This window comes from Sceloporus undulatus, chromosome 4 (genome assembly GCF_019175285.1).
Source record: "Sceloporus undulatus isolate JIND9_A2432 ecotype Alabama chromosome 4, SceUnd_v1.1, whole genome shotgun sequence".
NCBI classification, from domain to species: domain Eukaryota; kingdom Metazoa; phylum Chordata; class Lepidosauria; order Squamata; family Phrynosomatidae; genus Sceloporus; species Sceloporus undulatus.
Window position 1 is genome coordinate 69,393,726 of NC_056525.1, and position 26,092 is coordinate 69,419,817.

Consider the following 26,092-nt stretch of genomic DNA (forward strand, 5'->3'; position numbering starts at 1 on the left):
CAAAATGGTATGGAGCAGGACCTGCTAGAAGGGCTCATTGTTGTACTGTGCTATACAAAGGGAATCTATCATCAATCTCAGACAACCCACAGCAATTAAGTGTAGCAGCGTCAGGATCCACACAATTAATTGTTGCTTAAAAGGAAACTTTATAGCAACAGGTATCTAGCAGCAAAATGGGCTAGCACAAGGTTCTCTTCTCTCATGTAAGGATGGGTGATGTGGGGAGAAAATGACTAAACAAATTTGTTAAAATGGAAGCCAAATTGCTCAAGCTTTAATCAAGAAATATTACGGTTAATCAAGAAATCCACAAATTCTAATTTCAGAACTGTAGCTATGAAACGTGAATGCCCACATTTCCTGCACTGAGGTATGTTGTATTTGCAGAGTATCTTTCAGAAACACCAAGGAGACTTTGGTAAATATAACCAACCATTCTAGCATTTCTTTTTCTTTTTTTTTACATGCTGTGTCCTCAGGAAACAACTGGGAACAACAGTAGTGCTCTAGTAATTGGCGTGTAAAACCAAAGTGTTTGAAGATCTGAAGACACTGTTGCAGGCAATCTTCAGGAGGCAGGAAGGGCATACTCATGAATGAGAGTCTCCCACGCCTGCCCAGGGCGCTGGTCCCCTGCCATCTCACATCAGGTTCCAATTTGCTATGAAGAGCTCATGATCAAAAGGCAATCCTGTATTACCCCATATCCTGTGTAAGCCTCCAGGTTTCTCTCCCTAGGTGATCCTATTGCCTCAAGCCCCCAAATCCCAGGCCCTCCTAACCCTTGTTCAGTAGCTTCATAAGGTGGATAATTCATCTAATCAGATTTCTGGAGGCCTGCCATCAAATGTACTAGAGGCAAGAGTAATGACTGATCATACTTTTCTTTATTAAAATGTTTCAGCCATCCAGTTTCCAAAGAAGTAAGGGTCCATAAAAATGTGTGTGCGCCCATATACATGTCAACACATATTACATATACTCAAAAAGCCAAGCTCATGTCTAAATGTTGATGTATACCATTTATTCAAATTAGAAAGTAACCAGCACCCACATAGTCTGGAAATTCAGCACTAGATTACAGAAACAAATATATGAGGCTACATTTACCCACCATATTTGACTTCATGTACCTTCCTTTAACCAAACCCTACCAAGCATACACATGTACATATGGGAGCCCACAGTTCAAGCAAAATTAGCTATGCTTAATTAAGTACAGGGGGAGAACCGATCAACTCGCTTAAGGCTCTTTGTTTCAGTTTCAGTGACTTGTGGAACCTTAAAGATTAGCAAAATTACTACTGATTTCGAATCGACTTTAGCACAAGCAACATTATTTGAACCAGAATCTACAACTTTAAGATGTTGGAAAATGAATTTAATTACTCCCCCAACATACGGAATATCAAAATATGACACCATGTGATGTCACCATTTGAAGTCAAACAAATGCTAGAAACCTATACATTTGTATTTAAATGGGGCAAGGGGAACATTCCAATGTCTATGCCTCCTCCAGATAGGGTAAATGTATCAGAACGTGGTTGTGGATTGCAATATTTGTTGCTAGGTACATTTTTTTAAAAAAATGAATAAATATCCCAACAAAAAATGTGTTGTCCAAGACTCTTTTCTGGCAATACATGATACCAGCTTCAACATTTGATTCCTATCTTGAGGGCAGATATATATGCAACAATATATTCCATTTTCCTCTCCACCAGGGCTTTCCTCCACTTTCATCTTATCTTGGAAGCTAAGCAGAGCCAGGTTGGTACTTAGATGAGGAACTACCAAGGAATAGCAGGTGCTTTAGGCTTTTAGAGGAAGGAAATGACAAACCAATTCTGAGTATTCCTTGCTTTTAAAAACCCTATATATTCAAAGGGTCATTGTTTACTTTACTTTAATGCTATAGTGTATCAGTGTATCACCAAAGTGGCACTTGTGCACTATAACTCTTGTTGTAAAGTTGACTTTGACTTATAGTGACCATATGAATGAGAGACCTCCTAATCACCCCAACATTAACAGACCTGCTCTGGTCTTGCTCTTGGCTGTGGCTTCCTTAATTTAAAACTTAAACTTAAAAATATATATCAAAATTCAGAGAGGAAAAATTAGCCTTTCAAACAATAAGACCATAAGTCAGCGAACCACAGCCCAGTTTTAAAAAACCCTTTTGAAGAGCAGCATATCCATGAAATCATAACAAATAGGCCCTTGAAAGGACAGAATAAGTGGATAAACAGGTGACATCCATCAGGAAAACTTAAGAAGCTATGTTGTAAAAACATGTATTATTTAGAACAATCTGAAAGAACTGTATATTTACAAAAGGACCTGTACTGTTCATTTCTTTAAATACTAAAACATGAAATTACAGATTTGATACCATTAGCCTTTTATGACTTAATATAATCTATACAGGCAGTTCTATTAAGTACGTATTGAAGATATTTGTTTCTCAATAGATGCTTCACCATGTAGGTATACATCTAATTGCTACAGATTTAGATTTCTCTACAGCTACAGTAGATAAATCTACAGTAGCTCCAGTAGAGCAGAGTACAGTATGTGGGATTCACAGAACTGTTTATTTACCTTTCAGCAATTGATTCAATGGGCTTCTTCTTGTTTTGAGACTAGCAGTTGGAGTTAGGTCATATAGTGGACATGTCCAAAGCTGTTTTTAAAGTAAAGTAAGAGGAAAAAGAAAGGAAAACTTTATTGCTCTGATGCTTCTTTGTTGGCTATAAGAATGATAGCATACAACCTAATATAAGCAGACTTCCCCACTTTCTTGACAACCAAATAGCTTTGCTAGGGACTTTAGTTTATCTAGCTTATCTAAATACTACATAGGTTATCTAGAGTCTACATAGGTTATCTAGCTTCTGCAGAGTAGTAAGAAGAAAAGCAAGACAAGATAAGTATCTTTATTTAACAGCCCCCCCCCCACCCCCAGGGATCACTTGAATTAGAATTAGAATAGAATAGAATATACATTTTATTTTTACCCCGCCTCTTCTGTAGGATCAAGGCAGCTTACAATATAAAAACAACAACAATAAAACAGTAAAATACAGCAATAAAACAAGATACAATAAAATACAATACATAAAAACCCATTATCCCTCCCTCCAGCTACAACCCATAATTCACAACAACAATAATAAAATAGTGTCTAAATTAATTAAACAAACAATCAAAAAACAGAAAGATGGCATCCTGGGAGAATAATTCATTTTACAGGGGAAAGAAAATATTTTGATATTAACTTCTATAGGCCTTTTGTGTTTGTTTAAAGTGTGATTAGCTCTTGTGGATACTGATGCATTTGATCTGAAGTTTTAATACGTGGTTTGTTTGTTTTTTTAAAAAGAGAGAGATGTGAGATTTTTTGATTTGTGCAGTTGCTGATAATCTACAAAATCCTCCCAGAACTACAGGGTGATTCCCAATGAGGCATTAGCCATGCAATAATCCTGTCTCATTCATGAAATGTTACTGGAGCTAGAGCACAGATTGAAAACTTCCACTTATTGATTTATTTTTGCATTTCTATTCTGGCTTTCTACTAAACAAATAATGTTCAATATGGCTGACAGACAAATGGAAACAATTGAAATGGTGAACAGCATTAAAATAATCATAATTCTCATCACTGGCCTTCCTCCCACATTTTCCCATGGCTTCTTCCATCTCTTTCTTTCACTCCATCTCTTTCTTTACAACAATCAATTAAAAGGAGGAAACAGAGAGTATAATTGCACATGCCTTTGTATGGGTAGTGCTCCCAATAGTTACTGAAAGCCATGGAAATTAAAATAGGTTTAAAATGCAAAACAGCTTAAAATTAGTAGTGTTTGATAATGCTTACTCCCACACAGGCATATGTGTATACATTTGAAACTATCTGGATGTTTTTTCATTCTTCATGTTATTGATTTGACATCATTGCAAGGATGAACAACAACTGAGCTTTTGGTTTCTGATCTATTGTACTTCAGAGCAGTAACATATATAGAGATGAACTTTCTTAGTAACTGCAAAAATAAGGTGATCTACACTACAGTCTGAAATTAATAACATTCAAGACACCAAACACCTGGAGATAAAGGGAGGGATAATTCTTTATTGTATTCAGCCTGATATATACAAAACATGAAATTAAGAAATAGCATGAAATGCCATTTATGAAAATCATTAGAGCACGAATAGGCAACTGTGTGGGGGTTGGAGGCCAATTTTCTTCCAAGACCCTCTACAGGTCACAACTCCCCACATCAATAACTCAATGTTCCTCTGAACCCCTCACAAAATGGAGATAGGAGGTGATGTAGAGTGCCTCTCACCTTGTTGATCATATGGTGGGATGCCCTGTTCTGACCTCAACAGAAGTAACAGTTCTTCACGCAGGCTCTCACAGAAAACTGCTGGGCTGGCAAGGCTGCAAAGGTGGCAGCACTGAGGAGAACGGGCCAGTGCAGTGTTGGTACAGCTGGCCTGTGTGCACAATGACACAGTGTCACATTGGATTCTTCCTGGTGCATGTGGTCAAACTGGAGCTAGTCCAGGATGTAATGCTCCAGATTAGCCCTGAATTAAGCATCAGGTGTAGATGCACCTTATATCTCCATTACATCTGGTGAAAGCACTTGGACTACTGCATTTCAGCACTATTTGTGGCCAGAACCAAAAGTGCACAGAGTGAGAGGTGTGAATCCTACCTTTATTCCATGTGCAACATCACTGACGATGCCAGTGGCCTGGGAAGATATTTGCACCCAGGCAATCTTCTTTTCTGAATTGTGCACTATCAGTGTTCTAGGTAAGGGACAAAGCAAAGTGGTGTAAATAATATCAGTATTTTAGAGTGGGGAGCACAAAAAGTATCTGGAAGTTTGTGTTTACTTCATGAGCTGTAGGTATCCCAGCGATACAGATTTTAAGCATGACTACTGAGAGTAGAGAAAAGATGAAAAATGTATTTCATGGCAGAGAAGAACCAAAGCCTTGTTTCTCACTGGGACCTCATTAGGCCATTTTATAATGCAATCGATTTCTCAACTTGAATATTACAGGTTAATCCAAGGACTCTTAATTCACAGCCTGGAAGCTTCAGAACAATTCATGTTCCCTCCATTGACAGCCCCCTCCCCTCCTTTCTGTTGTTGTTGCTGCTAGAATCATTTGAAATGAACAAACATGTAATATTCTTTGGGAATGCATCCTTATCCAATTAATGGCACACAAACAAATCACTTAGTAGTCCAGGCAGAAGGTTACTTATCTGGAGAGAGATACATGCTGATGAACTGTTTCCAAGATGTAAAAAGAGAAGTTACTGGCATAATAGAATGGTCTAATAGCAAGTAATGGGAATTTAAAAGAAATGGCCCTGTAAGAAGTTGGAGAGGGAGGATGAAGCAGCTAGACAAGAATTAATGCATACCAGTCTCCTTGTTTACCACAAACTAAAAGTGTTCAGGGTCTATCCAACATGTTTGTCAGGAGCAGAAACTTCACCATTCAAAGGATTTTTGTGGGGCTTTTGGGCTATGTAGCCATGTTCTATAACATGGCCACATAGCCCAAAAAACCCACAAAAAATATGGATGCCAGCCATGAAAGCCTTTGACATCACATTGCACCATTCAAACACTGTAAACCGATAAAAGATGCACAACTGATAAAAGTTAAGCTTCTTTCCTGTTACCCTTTTCTCAATATGGACTTTCCTGAATATGGAAAACAGCACTAGACACTTGTCTGCCTTCAAATAACATTACTTAGTCAAATCTCCTGGAACGCAAAATAGCATCAAACTTGAAGAAACAGAATAACATAAGTGAAATAGGCCCAGAATTGCTCTGGCATCTGAGGAGAAGATGCAGCTCTGCACTATTTTTATCAACTTCTGCCCTCAGAACAGAAAGCATTTTTTCGCTTCCTCTCTGTGAGTATGAAGAGGTTCTCTCTATGTTGTTCATAAATATTCATCTAAATGCAAGGTTGTGAAAAGGGTGACTCATTAGGACAAGATAATTTCTGAGGCCCCAAGGCTCCCCAGTATCCCCCAATGCTCCCATTTCCCCCCAAAAATGGTCTCATCGTAGAAGTTGACTTTCAGCTTTTCCCATTTTTTTAAAAAAGAACTCCTTTTGGGCCTAAGACATGTAGGTGGGGGAGTGACATTTCCCCTACACTCCCTAGGGCCATGTGGGCTGTCCAATTTGGCCAAAAAAATTAAAATGAAAAAGTCAAGCATGGGCATGGCCTAATGTTGCCCTCCAAAGTCTCATGGTGGGGCAACGCATTTCCCAATCCCTGGCTAACTAAGGGACTCCTGAGATAGCCTGTAGCAAGTAGGGGAAGAGGACCAGCACTATCTCACTTCTTTGGCAAGGTCTACATAGCACAGATCTCATTATGTGATTTCCATCACTTCTATGCTACCCACACAGATAGACCCTTGTTAACAATTACCCTTCCTTAACCTCTTCAAGAGGTTCCTCAGCCTTGCTTGGAACTGATGGGAGAAGCAGAAATAAATCATGGGATTGATGCACCTATTGGTAAAAGCCTGGAGCGATGTCAGATGATAAGCCAGATACATAGGGACTGTAGTTAGTAATTCATCATATTTAATAAAGAAGAAGACGAGCCAATATGGGAGCCAAGTGTGTCACCATGGTGGCCAAAGCCATCACTGTCACTTGCCTGATAATGTGTAAGCTGGAAGCTCTGTGCATAGAAACAGAGGGTCCCCTTGTAATACTGGAAACAATTTGTGAATATCTGGAAATCATCATCAGCACAAGAGGCAAGATTCCTGCCTCTGGCATAGAGTGTGTCAGTAGCTTGGCCTTCCTTCTGTTCCCTGGCGGCAAGAACAATTACATTTATTGTACTCAAAACATCTGCATTTGGGGATAGCAATAAAATGGCAATAAACATGTACAGTGCTTTGTCTCTGTTTAAAACTAGGAAGTGGGGAAATTTGTGGTTTTCTGGAATCAGAAATTCCCTCAAGACAACACAAACATGTTTGTCTTGGTAACAGAATATTGAATTTGGCAAAAATTGTTTATCTTTTTAATTGCTCTTCCCTCTTGCCACCTCTAGCTGCCTCCTTGTTTCTGTTTGATTCGGATCTGGAATGTTAAACTGTAACTTATTTTAAAACTTATATTCTTATTTTGCATGTATGCACTTGTGAATTCTGAATGTGGTGTATGTATGTGTGCACACATTTTATTTAATGTATCTTTGAGAATAATAAAGAACAATGTAGAATAATAAAACATGCTGTTGTCATTTCTAATGTAGCTAGGGGTTGGATTCAGACTTAGACATAGTTACAGTAGTTTGTTATTAACTGCCTTCAAGATGACTTTGACTTATAGCAACCCTATGAATGAGAGACCTCCAAGTTACCCTAACATCAACAACCCTACTCAGGTCTTGCAGACGATGGCCCTCTCCAGATGGGCCTAAAGTGTGCCCCCATCACTTGCTAGGGTTTGGCCAAGGGTGCACCGTCCATACTGTGCCCCCATCACTTGCTAGGGTTTGGCCAAGGGTGCACCCCCAGCACGTGACGGGGGCGTCAAAATGGCGGCACCCTGTACACAAGGACACCGCCATTTTGACAAGACAGATGCTTAGCGTCCGCATGTCACATCATTGTGACACCGCAAGTGCGCACTGCAGCATCACAAACATGCTGCAAGAAGAACCCACTTTTTAAGGGTTCTTTTTTCTGTGCGAGGGTTTGTCCCCTGCGGCTCCCTCGTGCAGCAAAACAAGGCGCAGATAGACCGCCCTTTTTGGGCGGCCTGTATCCCGCCATTGGGCTGTGGTTTCCTTGATAGTGCAGTCTTCTTTGTTCCCTACTGCCCTCCACCTTACCAAGCATTATTGTCTTTTCTAGTAAGTCATGGCTTTTCATGATGTGGTCAAAGAGTCAATAGTGTGATGTGACAGCTAAAAAACCCAATATGATTCTAGGCTGCATCAACAGAAGTATAATTTGTAGAGCAAGGTAATAGAAGTATAATTTGTAGAGCAAGGTAAGTAGGTCTGGCTTCAGCTGGAATACCGCATCCAGTTCTAGGCACTACAATTCAAAAAGGCTATTGACAAGCTAGAGCATGTCCAGAGGAGGACAACCAAAATGGTGAAAGGTCTGGAAATCTCCATACTCTATGAGGAGAGACTTAGGAAGTTGGGGATGTTTAGCCTGGAGAAGGGAAGGTTAAGAGGTGATATAATAGTGCTGTCTAAATATTTGAAGGAATGTCGTGTTGAGGATGGAGCAAGTTTGTTTTCTACTGCTCCAGACACTAGGACATGGAGCAATGGATGCAAGCTGCAGGAAAAAATTCCACCTCAACATTAGGATGCCTTTATTGATATTTTCGGCAGTACATGATATCCACAGAATCTTTCTCCAGCACCACATTTCAAATGAGTTGATTTTTTCCCATCAGCTGCCTTCACTATCCAGATCTCTAATAACATTTCCACAAGGCATTTGTTAGGCTCATGGAAATCCTCCTCTGTGCTGAGAAGAGGACGTTTAATTTTGTCTTATATAAAATGTGAATGGTACTCCTGTGTTGGATCTGAACCGAATTCTAAGATCAGGATAAGTATCACCACCATGGACCTAAACTTATCCAGAAAAAAACAGATGTTCAATTCAGTAATCTTCAAACACCCTGACCCTTCAAGGCAGTGGAAATCTAGCACCAGTTATGACATGGGCTGGTTCAATACTTGGTGTTTCCATGGTTTCCTTTCACTAAGAAGCTTTCTGTCCCTTTTCTAATAGTTCAATTTGATGCCTAGGAAAAGATCACTAGCAGGAAATGAATGGAGTATTATCCTCTTGTTCATGATCTTCACCAAAAAGTTTACAAAGGTGCATTAACTCCACAATCTGAGATAATATACAGATATAATGGCAAATGGCTAGTGAGGAATTCACAGCAGTGATGAGGCAGTGGGTTTTTCAAGAAAAAGGCAAAAATCTACATACAAATACTTATCTTCTTCTAGTTTATGATTCTGTCTAACAAAATATGCATTTTCTAAAAAACATCTACAGAGATTCACTAATGTTATTCTTTCACAAACATCAGATATAAGCACCTTGCATAGAGAATCAGCCCAGACATTCAGTCTATCAAAATTCATTTGAGTTCAACATAATTTGCCTGCTGAGAAGAAAGCTCTCTAGTGGCTAAGAAGCACTTTGCTTTCCTGGTACCAGCAACAAGGCTATTGCTATAGGGCATTCAGCTTCACAGCAAAATGTGCATGTAAAGGAATAATGTTCAGTCTGACTTGAATTTTGGGTCACATAACAAGCTTTATTTCAGAGGGACCAATTTTTGCTGAGAGCATTATAATTTTATTTATTTTGTACACAAAACCAATTACCTATGCTAAAACAACTAAGAACCTTGTGGCAACTTAAAGATCAACAAGTTTCAGATGACATAACTTTTTGTTATGCTACAGCCCCCTTTTTCAGATGGAACCAGTGTAATCTCACTAGACAAAAATTGATCTTCTGAGGCTACACTGCACACACCTGATGGAATGGGTTGTAGCCTACAAAAGCTTATGCCAAATGAAACATGTTAGGTGACAGAAAAGTATTTGTTGTTTAAGGTTTTAAGGTTGTTGTTTTTGTTGCAACAAACTTATATAGGTATCCCCCTGGAAATTACCTGAACTTTCCACCATCAGTCTTCCATAATGATTCTTTCCAAGAGCAAAAATCAAGGCTCCACCACATCAGCACTGTGAGACATACAAGTCATGCGGAAGTCGATTCTGCACAGTGCTTGGAAAATTCACTTTTTTGGACACCACCTCTCCTAAGCATCCAGCAGGCATGGACATAAGTTGGCTTGTGACTGTGAAAGTTATCATCCCCAAAGTATTGTTTCTAAGCTAACAGACCAACATTCTTTCAGTGATGGATGTGTAGTAGGCCCTTGTTATCCCTGGGGTTCAATTCCAGAACCCTGCAATGGATACCAAAATCTGTAATGCTCAAATACACTACAATAGTGAAATGCTATTCCTTATATAAAATAGCAAAATCAAGGTTTGATCTTTGGAATTTGTATCTTTTTGGAATATTTTCAAGCCATGGAAGGCTGAGTCCACAGACAAAGAATCTGTGGATATGGGAAGCTGACTGTATATCCTGTGTGGGTGAGCTATCATATACACTATGTATATGTCACTGTGGGTGGCATTGCATCTGCTCTGACTCCTTTCTACAATTTTCACCACTCTGCAGTTTTAAACACATGAAAACATTTAAGCAGAATTTAACATACCTAGCTAGGCAAACTAGTTCCGTCTATCTCCTTTGTCAGCTTTCAAGTGAAGATTCCTGCTAACTCTCATGCTTTAGCCATGGGTTGATCTTTTGCAACAAAGCTCATACCTCATTGGCAATGTCTTGCCTGGGCTCCATTGAGAAGAACCTAATAAATAAAAGGGTTGCGTTTTTGTCAAGAAAATTTTCCTGATGGTTTATTTTCATCTTTTTGTCAGTCTATGAAGAACTATCTATCATTTTCAGTTCAGTTATAACAAACAAACAAAAAAAAGTTTGTACGCACAGCAGTGGAAATTATGTTTTGGTGCTGCTACTGCTACCACCACTAAGACCTGCCTATCAGCATTCCCCCATCAGAGCTAAGAAGCAGCCAGCTCAGTGGCAATTAACTATCTGTCTCCCATCATCACTCTGGAGCAGAAACCAGTCTTCCACCTACAATGCAGTGAGTCATTTTAGTTCTGCTGGTGACACACATCACCTTAAAAATGAGCAATAATTGTTTGTTGTAGGTTTAGGGAATCACACTTACAGGGCAGACTGGGAAAGAGTCCAAACTCAGGGTTTTTGCTTAACAGACTGTTCCTCCCCTTTTGATCCAAGTTCTTCTCCCTTTTACTGCAGGGAAGCAGTAGCATTTATTTAGTTAGTTAGTTTATTCATTTATGTAATGGGACTCAAGGAGGATAACAACATTTTAAACAATACAGGTTTAAAACACTAAAAAACGTAAATAAAGTATAAAATATACAATTAAACAATCCTATATTAAAATATACTAAACATTAAAACACTTAGTCCTGATGAGGAATCTATACTTAGGATAAGAAGCTACTGTTATAACATAATATGCAGAAATAGTTCCCAATTCGCAAGAGGATCAGGCAAGCTGCATTTTATCACTCTATTTGTTCAACTTGTATGCAGAAAATATCATAGGAAGAGCAGTTTTAGACTCGGAGTAGTGAACATAGGAGGAAGGAACACCTACAATCTAAAATATGCAGAAGACACCATACTACTAGCAGAAAATATCAGAGACTTGGAACAATTACTAAGGACAGTTAAAGAAGAAAGTGCAAAGGCAGGTTTACTGCTGAACATTAAGAAAACAAAAATAATGTCCACAGAGGATCTACATATATTCAGCCTAGATAAAAAGGAAATTTCAATGGTAAAAAACTGTTGTACCTTGGATCAAATATTGATCAGAACAGAGACTGCAGTCAAGCAATCAGAAGACAAGAAAGAATGGGAAGGGCAGCTATGAAAGAATTAGACAGGATCCAAAAGCGTAAAGATATACAACTGAGCATTAAAGTTAGAATCATCCAAGCCATTTTATTCCCCATCATTATGTATGGTTGTGAGAGCGGCACAGTGAAGAAAGCAGATAGGAAGAAAATCAACTCATTTGAGGTGTGATTCTGGAAAAGGGTGTTGAGGATATCGTGGACAGCAAAAAGACATACAAATGGGTCCTAGAACAGATCAAGCCTGAACTCTTGGTAGAAGCCAAGATGATGAAATAGGCTGTTATACTTTGGCCACTTCATGAGGAGTGACACATTAGAAAAGACAATAATGCTAGGAAAGGTAGAAGGCAGTAGAAAGAGAGGAAGGCCACACGCCAGATGGATAGACTCAATCAGGGAAGCCACAGGCCTGAATTTGCAAGACCTAAGCAGAGCAGTGAAGGAGAGGGGGTCTTGGAGATCTCTCATCCACAGGTCACCATGAGTCAGGGCTGAATTGAAGACAGTTAGCAGAACAATTTATGCCCAGATTTTCCTCAGCTTCCTATTAAAATACTGTGACATGACTGACAGATACAGTGTCAATTTTCCTCTTACTTGAATCTTTCAGCTGTACTTTCAAAATTCAGTTGGTATTACTGTTGAAACAAAATGCAGATATTTTTTTGCTCTGCTCAGAAATTGCTGGAATTTGCAATGTTAAACCTGCAGTTAAATGCAAGCTAGTTTTCCATAAAGAATATAATGTAGATGCATGTATTATTTTAAAGATAATACCAGTTTAGGATGCCCAGTTCTATAGACAGGAGGATCACTGAACTGCTTATTTTCATGTTGCCTTCCAATCTTGCTAGGGAATTATCTCCTTAAATTCCTAAGGTGAAGTTGGTTCAAATTTCATTGAGTTTCAGGGCCAAAGATTCTCCTTTTTGCCAACTATAAGAGAATCCTTATGATCCTCTATAAATGTGATGGGGCGGGGGGGGGGATAGAATAATTATAAAAAGCCAGGAGTTATTCCCATTTTTAAAAAAATAAATACTTTTTTTTCTGGAAAAAATGATCACAGAATATTTTCTATTAGAATGAAGAATAAAAATTGTTCACATACAAAGTGTTCACATCCTTACTGCCTCAAAATCATTTCTAAACAAAGAAGTAAGTAATTTTAGATAAGACAATATATAGCATCAGTTCACTACTATTCGTGGTCTTGATTTCATTTTCTTTTTCAGAATGAGTGCATTATGTGTTTGATGCTATGAACAAACAGTGGAGACAAAACAATATCTTCTCTTTTACAAATGTTGATGCTTTATTCTGTTTTTATTATTTGGGAGGCAGTTGCTTGTTTTTCAAACTGACAAAACCAAAGTAGTTCCTTCTTGTTCAGGTGTTCCTTATAGTTCTTGGCCTTATAGCTCCATTTAAAATAGCAAAATTAAAAAGTAACTTAAATTTGTAACTATATTCTGCATACAGTATTTATAAAGTGTGATAATTTTATGCTTAATCAAGTTATATATCATGTGTTTTTTTAGTTTTTCTGAGAAAAAAAATGCTGGCTTGAATCCTGTTCAGTTTACAGTGTCCTAAACTGACTTCTGAGATCATAATTATTCCAGTTCATGTCTATCTCAATGAGCAATAGTGCTCCCAAATCTTGCCTTTGAATTTTTGCAGTCCTTGAAACATAGCCATTTCTGAAGTGCTAGAGTGGAGCAGTGAGTAATGATATGTTCAGCCCTCTCCCAGTTTCAGTGTGCGCTGAGATAGAGAGCTGTTACAGGACCCTCACAGGACTAGACACGTCGCTCACCACTCTGCTCTCCTATACCTTGGAGATGGCTGTGTTGTTGTCAGGGGTCTGTGAGACTTTAATAGTTAGATTTTGGAGGGTAGCATCAAGTGACATTAAGGCTACATTTCCGTAGTTATGTCCCCCAACCCAGGATCTCTGCCACTATTTGCTCATTGCTTAAACATTTCCAGAAATTTAACATCTCTAACCATCCAAGATGTAAACTGAATGCAAGGAGGCCTGATGGACAAATGCTGTGGAAGTACTTGGAAGGAACCCTCAGGTCTTGTTCTCATGGCAAAAGAAACATCATGTAGACACATAAGATACAATGCTATAACAAGACAGCTTCTTGGTCCACCTCACCCAAGACTGCTGACACTACTGGCCGCAATTCATCCCAGTTTCAAACAAAGGATTTCTCAGTATTACTTGGAGGCACCACAGATTGAACTTGGAATATGTTGCATGGAAAGTATAAATTCTTCTACTGTGATGGCTCTTCCCAATTGCATCACTGGGCTTTTGGAGGAAATATTCTCCAAATATTTTTATTTTTAAGTTGATATGATAACCATCTTTATTAAGATATTACAAGACATACATTTTTGATATTAGAATGTTCATCATATTCACCTTACAGGGTTCATCATGGCACAATCTATTCCAACTATTGGAGAGATGCTGACAAAGTTTCATTGTCTCTTTGCTGTAGAGTTGGTAGAGTATTGTTTTTGAAGGCCACATACTTTAGATTTCCCCCATGTGCATTGCATGTTCTGGGTACATGTAAACACGTTATACAAACCCCTCTCACTTTTTCATACACACTGTCCAAGAGGGAGAGGACAAAGATTCGTGCATATTAGGCAACAGTTGCAGGGAAAGAACTTAACAAGTTATTCTGTAAATAGACCACCAAGAGAAAGAGAAGGGAGGGAGGGGAGAGTATGTGCCAAATCCACAATTACAACATGGGAAATTTTTTAATATGGAAGATTTATTACAAAAATATACCTTACAGACACAATTAGCAAGTACAAAGAGCCTTATTAAGTGCTATTACCTTTGCACTGAGAGAAGCTGAAGTCATCACAACTTTTAATGGTGACGATATGAGGACAGCTCAGTGTGTGGAAAACTGAATATATGTTTTCTAGATGATGGACTTCAGACAACCTTAACTAACCTAGCCAACAGTAATGGCTGATGGGAAGTAAAGTTGTAATCCAACATATGAAAGGTCACATTTTGCTCACACAACCTAGGCAAGAGGGCTTGTTTCAAAATGTCAATTTAATTTTTACATGAGCCAACTGTGCAAAAGTTGGATTTGGGCCATCATGACTTCATTGTCAGTCACTTTGTCAGTAAAACATCAAAATCTGAATTCCCCAATTGCTACCTTAATTTCCACCTTGCCACTGCATGGCATGATCTGTTCCTAAGAAGGTGAGTAATGGTTCAACATAATAAGAGCTTTCCCTAAACTTTATTTCTGAAACTAAGGTCTGCTGGATAATTTGTAATAGCATTACCTCTTTCACATCTTCTCATGCTTAGGATATTGAAGACAAGTTGTGTATTTGTTTTTTTTAACACAAAATGTTTATGTAACACTGTCCATATTTAGTTTTTTGTGGGTTTTTCAGGCTATGTGTCCATGTTCTAGAAGAGTTTCTTCCTGAAACTCTCCTGGTGCTATCACAATAGAAGTTCAGCACTACAATAGCTCTAATACACCTTTGAACAGCCCTAGGTCTAGGAGCAGTGGCCTAAAAACTGAGAATGGGTATGCCACTCCCATAGCAACAGATTCACAGGTCACTCCTAAATACACCAAAGTTGTACCCATTATGTTCAACCAGTGTGTTAAGCAGCAAGCCTCAAACAAGTGGTTAAATGATCCTGAACTATTTCTTGTTATCATGTTCCTGCTGTGCAGAGCATAAACAGGCTATCAAACACACAAGACAAATGTAGACAACACAGAAGTCCATGAAAAGTCAATTTTTGTTTTTATTTCTAACCCAAATATTGCAAATATACAGAAAAATACCAGTACAAATTTATAATATAGCCAGGCTTATTTACAAACTCTATACATGGCTCCTTCCTTTTTCTTCTGCATCTTGTCTCATAATGTACACCTTAAGAAATTCTGTGTAGAGAAGAATATTAGCTATGGCTTTTATTATGTAGTATTCTACAGCCATTATGCATGTGGTATGGAGTCTTTAAAATCTAGTTCACTCAAGGAGTCAATAATGGTTCAAAGCGCATGCAATGGCAACACCCCTGTGGCTACATTCTTGCTTTGGCAGCACCCTTACAATATGAAGAAACAACACAATGTTACCTACATATTCGACACAACTGGAAAGAAGGGTACTCTTGCCCAGGGCAGCAAGTGTGTGGCAGTTACCAGGCCCTGGCACATTTATTGGGGAAGTTTCAAGTTATTTAAAATGTTCTCAATGCACTCACCAAACAGCCCTAAGAGTGGTGCCAGCAGAAATGGAGCAAGGAAACAGGTCAGAGGCCTGCTTCTGAGCTACACAACAGTAAACCTTTGACCCCAGCAGCCTTTCAGAACACTTCAATACACATGGAAAGCTGGACATGAGACTGGAAAAGTATGCAGTCATGTTGATACTGTATTGGATTATGTTTTCACCAGCTCCATTACAGTTTGCTTTATATTTCCAGCCTGATGTCTGGAGATTCAGTAATCACCTGCATAATAGGCATTTGAATTTGGTTCTGTACTGGACAAACATACACAGAAAAATGTAAATAAAGAACAGCAGCTTTGGAGTGCCCTTAGCTGACATAGTATTATTTAGACCCTTCAGTTTCAAGTCTGGTTACCTTGAGTTTTGCAAATGTTAATTCACTATAAGCAACACTTATTCGATGTCAAGTGTACTTTTGTATTGCCCTGTTAAGTCATGAATAACAAGTGGAAAGTGGAATAAGAAGCTCTATGCACCTATTTTTTTCTTACAGCACATGTAAGACTAAATTGCAGCTGAAACATAGGTGAGGACACTCCCCTTCTCCCAAGTGCCTGTTTCTCTCATAGATCTCTGCATAACTCAAGGCCTATATAGGGGGTTTGTAAACATGTCCATGGTTCCCAATAACAGGAAATCAAAAGTGCATTCAGAAACACGTCTACAAGTCCTTGTACAAATATTTGTGTCCAATGTGCAAAGATGTAAGAGGCAGCTGGAGACACAAAGGGGTACAGTATGCATATTTACTCATGTCCTCACAGTTCTGCACTTATTGCAAGCAAATGGTTGCACAGAACTAGATTTTCCAGGAATAAACGTTCCTTTGACTTTGCACAGGTGTGTTCCCTGTTGGTGCATTTATCTTTCATAAGGGACTAAAAAATAATACCATGTAAAGAAAAAACATGGTACCATAATACCATGGAAAAACAACAACATTCTGGGTTATAATTTAATCATTCAATGATGCACATTGGGAAATAGGGACCTTGTCAAAAAAGCATAATAAAGCCAAGTCACAAGGAGAAAAACAAATCCGGGACACTTACTCTCAAATATTTTACTTTCATGGCACTTGCTTCCAAATATCTTACTCCGCCAAAAGGAGAGGCAGAAAGTCCTTTGACTTTAACAGCATCTCTTATCTGGGAATATTTATTGGCCTATGAATACCTAACAAAATCCTCCTTCATTTGATGCAAGTCATCAGTGACCGGACATTCTTCTGCTTCAACCCAATTAGGCTCTCTTATTTAACACACTAAAAGCATGAAATACATGATGAATGATGAGACACATGTTAACAATTCACCAAAGTAGGAACACCTAATCTAACCTTACAAGTAACATTGTTGCTGAAATCTGTAATCACTTGTTTTAGAAGAATACCAAATATGTCCACCTTGTAATTCTCACCTTGATTATAAAGCAAGATGAATTCCCACCCCACATTTCAACGAGTTTCAATTGTAATCCAAACCTTTCTCTCTCTCTCTCTCTCTCCTGTCCCCATTAATTTTGACACTATAAATGAAGCATCCAAAGTATTCGAAATATATATCTGCCAATGCTCCTTGTGTTTGAGATAGTTAGTATTAGCACTTACCAATGGTGGGAGAAATGAAGGCTCCTCACAGAAGCCTCTGGTGAAAATAGCTCACTGATACTACCCCACTGCAAGGTGAGCATGGGGGAAGAGAAGTAAGGGACAGCGGGGGGGGGGGGGTCTGAGGAGGATAGGTAGCAGATGTTCATGCTCCCAATGACATTATCATAGGATATGAATTTAGAATTTAAAAAGCCTCCCAACAAGTCATTTTCTGATTTCTTTTGAAAATACTCTAGTTTCCCATACTTAGTTTCAAAATAAGCAGAGTTGTTTCTTATAAGAGGGTTTCTCCAAAATTAAAACAAGCACATCTTCTAGTGAATAAGATCCTCAATGAAACAACAGAAAGAACCCCAATAATTACGAGTAGTTTTCCACAAGGCAGTTATAAGATTCTAACACAAGTGTAAGTGCCACTACCTTGGGCTTAAACTGATCCAGAAAATAACTGAGAGTTAGTAAAGACTCGCAAGACACTTTCTGTCTCTTTTCCAATAATCATTAGATTGGGATGCTTCTATTGCCAACTGGCATTAAGCAAACTAACCTTTATATTAGCATCTAAATGACTTTAAATTAAATGTTTGAATATTCAGTTCACAATACTCTCTGAAAAGTACTGGGAAAGAATATGATTCCATGTGGGCAGTTTAACTGTTAAAACTCAAATTATGTGGGAAAATAGGTGTTGGTAAATATGAAGTACCAAATAGAGTGGCTTGCTACCACATATCTATTGCTTTCATTAAAACAGGTGCATAGTGAAAAACTGAACACTGAAAAACATCATAGTGCTGCCTATAATGAAACATTCCTTCAATAACCAAGATCTACAGCACGTAACTTCTGTTACTTCATGAGATTATGACATTCTAAACAAGTCTTTTTTCTAATAGATCTGTAATGCTTAGTCCCACAAAATATAAGATGAATCCACTCGGGATACCATTATTTTCTTTTCTTTCTTCTTCTTTTGTTAAACATTTGTGGTAGCACAAATGCTGGTTTCACAGTTTAGTTCCTTGGAATTGTATAGCCCAGCCATGGAGTTTGTTTGAGCCTTGAAATATTCTCTTGCTTTGTACAGCATAAATCTACCCAGTTGGTTACATTTTAGTTAAAACAGAAAGCACTTCCATTTTGGCACACTGCCCTTTGGGATGCTGGTTAGCTTCCTCAGTCCTTGCTCCAGCATGTCTTTGCTTTATATGCTTGGAGAAGTGCTGATCATATTGCAGCAGCTTCAAAACGGTATCACCACAGTGTTGGAATCAAAGATGTCTCTCATCTGGAAATTTGGGCCCTTCTTTCAGCAGCAAAACATATTGAACCTAGTAATGTTAATATTTAGTGAAATATTGCTTTCACGTTCCTATTTAGTTCTTTTAAGAGCTGGAAAGAAATCTGATTAAAATAATGTTAACCTTTTTCTCCCCTATCCTTTTTTTAAAAGAAGAAGAAGAAGAAGAAGCTTTCTTCCTCCTTACTCAGACCTGTAGTCTTCTCAACCACCCCTACCCCCAATACAGATCTTGCATTCTTGAGGGTTTGGACAGTTTGATGAAGCAACAGGAACACAGACCCTTTTCCTCAGAGATGGGAAAGGTATCCAGACTGGGAGTTGAATGGGCTGTCGGCATTTCCACCCTTCCGTAGCAGCATCCAAACCCATATGTATCCAGTTTTAGTTAAGGTCTATGTATCACTATTCCAGGAGATCCTAAATATAAAAAGAAGAGATAATTATCTTGTTAGTGTTTCAAGATCAGGATGCTTTAAAATATTGCTATAGCAAGTATAAACCAAGCATTCTCTAAAGAAATTCTTCGCCTTGTAATCCCCCCCCAAAACATACTGATTACTGTATTTTCCAACAGGCACAAGCAAAAATCAAACATTGCGAATTCACATTTGTCAGTGTCAATTGACAATTGCTGCAGCCCCCCATGCTTACTGGACATAATCACTTACCTCATCAGAATCATCATGGTAACCTGTTTTACCAGCATCTGGTGTGTCAAGTCCTTCAAAGCCATTGGCTTCTGCATGCTGTTGAAGGACAGAGTACCGATGAACCAGAAACCTGGGAGGCATGACAAACACAAATAAATGAGCTTTGTCTATAGCTATTTTGTGTTTAGTCAAAGCTAAGCAGCATTATTTATACAGTAGCAATAGCAAGTATCTATATTTCTATACTGCTTCACAGTGAACTCAGCATTCTTTAAGCAGTTAACAATCTGTAAACCAATTGCCTCCCAACAAACTGGGTACTCCCAACCTACAAAAGGATGGAAGGCTGAGTCAGCCTTGGAGCCCTGGGATCAAACTCACAAAGTAGTGGCTGCAGTACCGGCATTTAACCATGTGCCACCAGGGCTCCAGTAATACAATTGGCCCTCCATTTTGGCGGGGGTTTGGTTCCAGACGCCCCCTCCCTGTGGATACCAAATACTGTGGGACCCCAAGTCCCATAATCAACAATGGATGTCAATGTGCATGTGGTAGCATCAGTGTGGCTGCATGCATGCACTGCCATTGACAATAATGGGGTGGGGCTATCCATGGATGGCTAGTCAGCTAATATGGAGGGCTAACTTCAAAGGCAGAGTCCAAACTTTCAGAAGGACTTCACTGACAGTGTACTGTTTCCCTGGGTAAAATACAACTGCCTTACAGTCACCCTTGAGTATAAAAGACTGAAGTGTGAAATCAGCAGTAACGCTTACCAGTCTTAAACCAGACATCTCAGTGCAGCAGAAGCATAACATCATTTTTGGAGCAACCTGACAGATACTAAGGAGGAGTATTCAAGTGGGAAAGTGGCAAGTGGGAGGGATGACAATTTTTTTTCTGTTGTACACAATGGAAACCCTCTTATCTTTCCCAGTTGTATTTCAGAAGGGAAGAGAAGATACATGGGAAGGTTTCAGCACCATACATGCACATGTAAGTTTCTACACGTATGATTTGCAATGGCAGTGTGACAGCCAAAGTTGCATCTTGTTTGTCAAGTGCTTTGGTAATCCATATACTGCACCAGAAAGAGAAAAAAAACCTCCAGTGTGAGCCTGTCTGACTCACAGGAAAGCAGAGCGTTATTTCCATTATTCCCTCCTCATCTAATCTGTTTTCATTTTCAGTTCTTAGCTTTCCTATCACTAAATTTGTTTTTAGGGCTATATTCATAAATATAACTGTGGCAGGCAAGCTGGTTTTGAATTGTCTGATAACACACTAACTGGTCAGATTTAGAAAGAGAAACTATGTGGACTGAGAAAATTGTGCAACTGCTTTCCAGGGAGGGCTGAGACAGGACATTAAAGAAACACACCATTTGCCCAGTCCATCCAATTCCTCTTCAAATGTTGGTGGTATAATGTGATAACAAGACAACATGAGTATCTGTGACTCAGCAATAACAACTAAAGCAAGTTGAAGGCTTTCATGGCCGGCATCCATAGTTTTTTGTAATTCTTTTCGGGCTATGAGTGGTTATACACACACACACACACACACACACACACACACACACACTGTGTAACCCTGGGTAAGGAGGGTTTTTTCAGGCTATGTGGCCCTGCCATCAACAACATAACAATACACAGATTAGCATGGGAATCACTCCTCCTTACCCAAGGTCACACAGAATGTGTGTGTGTGTGTGTGTGTGTATCCACTCTCTTCCAGGTCAGCATTCTCTGAAGATGCCAGCCATAGATGCTGGCGAAACGTCAGGAATGAACTCTTCTAGAACATGGCCACATAGCCCGAAAAACCCACAAAAAACTAAAGCAAGCCTTAGCCTGTTCAGCATATTAATTCATGGAACAGTATCTCCTAAGATAAAACAATTTGAATTGGGCTATCATTGACATGGTTTACGTTTTTTTCAACACCTAAGCTTGTCTCCAAATCCTTGTCACCACAGGTTTCCTGAGAGACTCATGGTATTCTACTTACAAATAGGTGTTTAGCATAGATATGTCCTTGACCTCAAAGTAAGTCTCCCTGTTCCTGTTAGCGAAGAAGGAAATTTTATTGCTTTCCATTGATTTGTGTCCCTAGTTGCCTCATGGCCAAAAGAACATTTAGAAACGCCTTTGTTATTTCAGGAAAGATCCCACTCTGTGCCACTCCATTGTCTCATATTCCCCTAAAAATGATTTTTAACTTCTATGCCTGATGAAGAAACTTGTGAGTTTTATAAGCTTGAATAAAGAGCGGGTCATCCTTGCACAGTGGCCATGCTAATCTTCTCTGTATTGCTCCAATTTTAGTATATGTGCTGCCAAAGTGAATAAAGAGCTTTGTGTCATTTGGTTGGCCTTATAAGGGTGTCAACATAATGTGTATTTAGGATTTTGTTATATTTTGCTGTTTGACCAGTACAGCTACTTTTTGTGACATGTGCGCACGCATATGCATAGGCGTGCATACAGGAAACAGATAATTTATGCCGACCCTTCGGTGAACCTATCATGGGGTTTTCTGGGGCTGAATGTGACTTGTCCAAGATCACTCAATGGGTTTCCATGGCTAAGTGATAAATTGTAAGCTGGTATCCAGAGTTGTACAGTGTACCTGCATTATACGCAGGTGTGATATTATTATTATTATTATTATTATTATTATTATTATTATTATTATTATTAATAATAATAATAATAATATTTTATTTATATCCCACTCCTTCCCAAGATCAGGGCGGCTTACAACATAGGTTAAAAACAATGGTGCCATAAACAATATAAAAAGATACAACTACCCAGGCTAACCATACAATCAATAAAAACAGTCAATAAAACTAACAGAATTAAAAGCCCCTTAGCCCAACCTCTTGGCCACGGAAGAGGAGGGAGGCCCACAGGATTTTAGTCGGGGAATGCCTGTTGGAACAGGAAGGTTTTTAAGTCCTTCCTGAATTGGGCCAGGGTGGTAGTCGAGCGGAGCTCGGTGGGCAGCGTGTTCCAAAGGGCTGGGGCAGCCGTGGAGAATGTCCTCCGTGTGGTGGAGGATAACCTAGCCCCAGGCACCTTCAGTAATTGCTGCCCAGACGTTCTGAGGGTGCGAGGCAGAATGTATGGGGAGAGGCGGTCCTTTAGGTATCCTGGGCCCAAGCCATTTAGGGCTTTATAGGTAATCACCAACACCTTATATTGAGCCCGGAAGCGAATGGGCAGCCAATGGAGATCTTTCAAAACCGGTGTTATATGGCTGGTCCTGGAAACGCCAGTGACCAGCCGGGCTGCCATATTCTGCACCATTTGCAGCTTCCGAGTTTGGTATAAGGGTTGCCCCATGTAGAGTACATTGCAGAAGTCCAGTCTCGAAGTTACCAGAGCATGTACAACAGTTTCTAGGTCCCTCTGGGCCAGGTATGGGCACAGCTGGCGAATAAGCCGAAGCTGATGACAGGTGCTCTTGACCGTCGCATTCACCTGAGCATTCAGATGGAGCGACGAATCAAGAAGCACCCCCAGACTGCGCACGGAGTCCTTCACAGGGAGCGTGACCCCGTTCAGGACAGGTGGAACCACCGCCATTCCTGGACCAGGAGAACCTATCACTAGTACCTTTATTTATGAAGCGCTGTAAATTTACACAGCGCTGTACATGCAATCTTTTTAGTTAGATGGTTCCCTGCCCTCGGGCTTACAATCTAAAAAGACATGACACAGGAGGAGAAGGGAGTGGTGGCAGGAAAGGGTAAGAGGTCCAGCAGCTTGGCTTCAAAATGGAAGGTTAAAAGCCTTTCTCATGCCCCGGATGAAGTAATGGGGTGCGTGCCCGTGCCGCCTGCACACTGCTGCACCGCACCACACCACCGACATGAGCCCTATTACTTCTAATGGGGCTTGAGCACACTCGGATTTCTCCTTACGTGGGGGGGAATCCAGAATGGATCCCCCCGCATAAGGAGAGGGCCCACTGTAGTCAAATGCTCAAACCACTGTACCATGTTGGCTCTCTTCTAATGGTACCATCTCATTATGTTCAATTCTATTGTGCATCAAGAATGGCAAAATAATAAGGCTTTTGTCAAATTCAATTCCCTCAGCCTCTCCCTGTTTAGCCTCTCAGAAAAGAAGGCTCGCTGTGGTTGGAGCACAGTTTCTGTATTCTTTTATCTAGTGGCTTCATAACAAGCTGTCTCAACTTGCAGCAGCACTGACTGACAAATGGTTGTTAGAACAAGGAAGGGGAAAACATTGCCATCAGGCTGCATGTTCGCTAAACTCATTTTGTAGTCTTAAAAGTCTTGGCACTCCAAAGCAGTGGGAACTCGGCCCACAAAATTAAAATTGTTTTGAGGACTGGTCTTCCAGGTGATTTTTCACTTCAAAATGGTCCCACATGTCAAAAAAGTAAATCAAATGCAATGGATTTACTTTTTCCACCCCTCAATTCCCACCCAAAGCAGGTGATTAATTTCTGGTGATTCTAGATTCACCAATGCAGCCCACTGAAGGGGGTGTCATAGGGCCAAAAACTGGCTCCTACCCCTGCAAATATGCTCACTCCTATTCTATAACCACTGGACACTCAATCAAAGCATCCCTGACAGATGGCCATCCAGCTTCTGTTTAAAGACCTCCAAGCCAGCTTCAAGGGGCTCCAGCAGTTTACACGCCACATGCCACAGAAAAGCCATAAAGCCACAGCAGGGCAGGAAAAGCCGGCTTTTTGTCAGAGCTTTAAAAGGAGCAGCATTTTGCCACCTTGTTTTGGGCTAGCAAAAAGATGAATTGGGGCTGCGGTGTGCGATTGCCGCAGCCCCAACCTAGCTCTCTTCAAGCCGCCTCTTTGGGGGGGGGTCTGTTTTGCCCCTAAGTATTCTTCATATTTCTACAATCTTTACAGCAATATCTATACAGTGTCCAATACTTGTACGTAAGTCTTACCTTCCCCCACAAACATATTTCTTAATGATGACTACTCCAGCTACTGCAGTGGTGAGCATCAAGCCTATTACAGCCAGGATGACTGGAGTGGAGTTGGAAGAGGCAGACTGCAGGAAGGATAAGAGAAAGAGATGTATTAAGTCCATTATTGAAGACATGATCACTGCAACTACTAAGCCTTTTCTACAATACCTCAGGTTCCTGCAAGGAACATAGAAAGCTGTGAAAATTTGAAATAACAAAATGGAAATGTTTAGAGATGCAACTGGACTCCCTGGCTCAGAATGCCAATCACACCTGTATTCAGGGGTTTTAATGAAGGAATGTTTCCTGCATAAGAATTCTGTCCCCAAAATGAAATTCTAGTTTAGTTCCCAATTTCTTTAGAAATTTAGAAATTTAAAATTTCTTTAGAAATACAGATTAGACACCCAAAGAAAAGGGGCAGGCTTGCTAGAGACATTAAGAACAACAAAAAGGGCTTTTCTGGATATGTCTGCAGCAAAAGGAAGAAGAAGGAAATGGTAGGGTCACTGCATGGAGAAGATGGCAAAATGCTAACAGAAGACAGAGAAAAGGCAGAATTACTCAACACTTTCTTTGCCTCAGTCTTCTCAGAAAAGGAAAAGGGTGCTCAACCTGAGGATAATGGAGCGGAGGACAGAATAGGGAAATTTCAACACAGAATAAGTAAAGAGATAGTACAGGAATATCTGGATAATCTAAACGAATATAAATCTCCAGGACCAGATGAACTACATCCAATGGTATTAAAAGAACTGGCAAATGTAATATTGGAGCCATTGGCAACAATCTTTGAAAACTCCTGGAGAATAGGAGAGGTCCCAGCAGATTGGAGGAGGGCAAACGTTGTCCCCATCTTTAAAAAGGGGAAAAAAGAGGATCTCAACAATTATCATCCAGTTAGTCTGACATCTACACCAGGAAAGTTCTAGAGCAGATCATTAAACAGAGAGTCTGTGAACATCTAGAAAGCAATGCCCATAATCACAAAAAGTCAACATGGGTTTCAGAGAAAGAAGTCATGCCAAACAAATCTAATCTCTTTTTTTAAATATAAAACTACCAGCTTGTTAGATGAAGGGAATGCTGTGGATATAGTATATCTTGATTTCAGTAAGGCTTTTGACAGGGATCCTCATGACATTCTTGCAAACAAGCTAATGAAATGTGGGCTAGACAATGTAACTGTTACATGGATTTATAACTGGTTGACTGGCTGAACCCAAAGGGTGCTCGACAATGGCTCCTTTTCATCCTGGAGAGAAGTGACCAGTAGGGTCCTACAGGGTTCTGTCCTGGGCCCAGTGCTATTCAACATCTTTATCAATGACTTGGATGACAGAATTGGGAGCATATTTATCAAATTTGCAGATGACACCAAATTAGGAGGAGTAGCTAACACCCCAGAGGACAGGATCAACATTCAAAATGACCTGAATAGACTAGAAAGTTGGGCCACAGCTAACAAAATGAACTACAATAGGGAGAAATGTAAGGTACTGCACTTAGGGCGGAAAAATAAAATGCACAGATATAGGATGGGGGACACCTGGATGAACGAGACTACGTGTGAAAGGGATCTGGGAGTCCAAGTAGACCA

At 39.7% G+C, this 26,092-nt stretch overlaps 1 protein-coding gene and 1 non-coding gene across 4 annotated transcripts in view; both read right to left on the bottom strand.

Annotated features, from left to right (window-relative positions):
* Positions 1–15,430: 15,430 nt before the first annotated feature.
* SORT1 (sortilin 1) overlaps positions 15,431–26,092 on the bottom strand; it is a 76,024-nt gene continuing 65,362 nt past the window's right edge. For all 3 annotated transcript variants that reach the window (XM_042462756.1, XM_042462754.1, XM_042462755.1), the window contains exons 18-20: positions 24,469–24,575; positions 19,535–19,646; positions 15,431–19,283 (exon numbers count right to left, since the gene is read on the bottom strand). In XM_042462756.1, coding sequence (XP_042318690.1) covers positions 19,269–19,283; positions 19,535–19,646; positions 24,469–24,575 — 234 coding nt within the window. In that variant the 3' untranslated portion in view covers positions 15,431–19,268. The remainder of the gene's footprint in view (positions 19,284–19,534; positions 19,647–24,468; positions 24,576–26,092) is intronic.
* LOC121930209 lies at positions 21,761–21,872 on the bottom strand. The gene has a single exon (XR_006103863.1). It is a non-coding gene; the product is annotated as a U6 spliceosomal RNA (small nuclear RNA).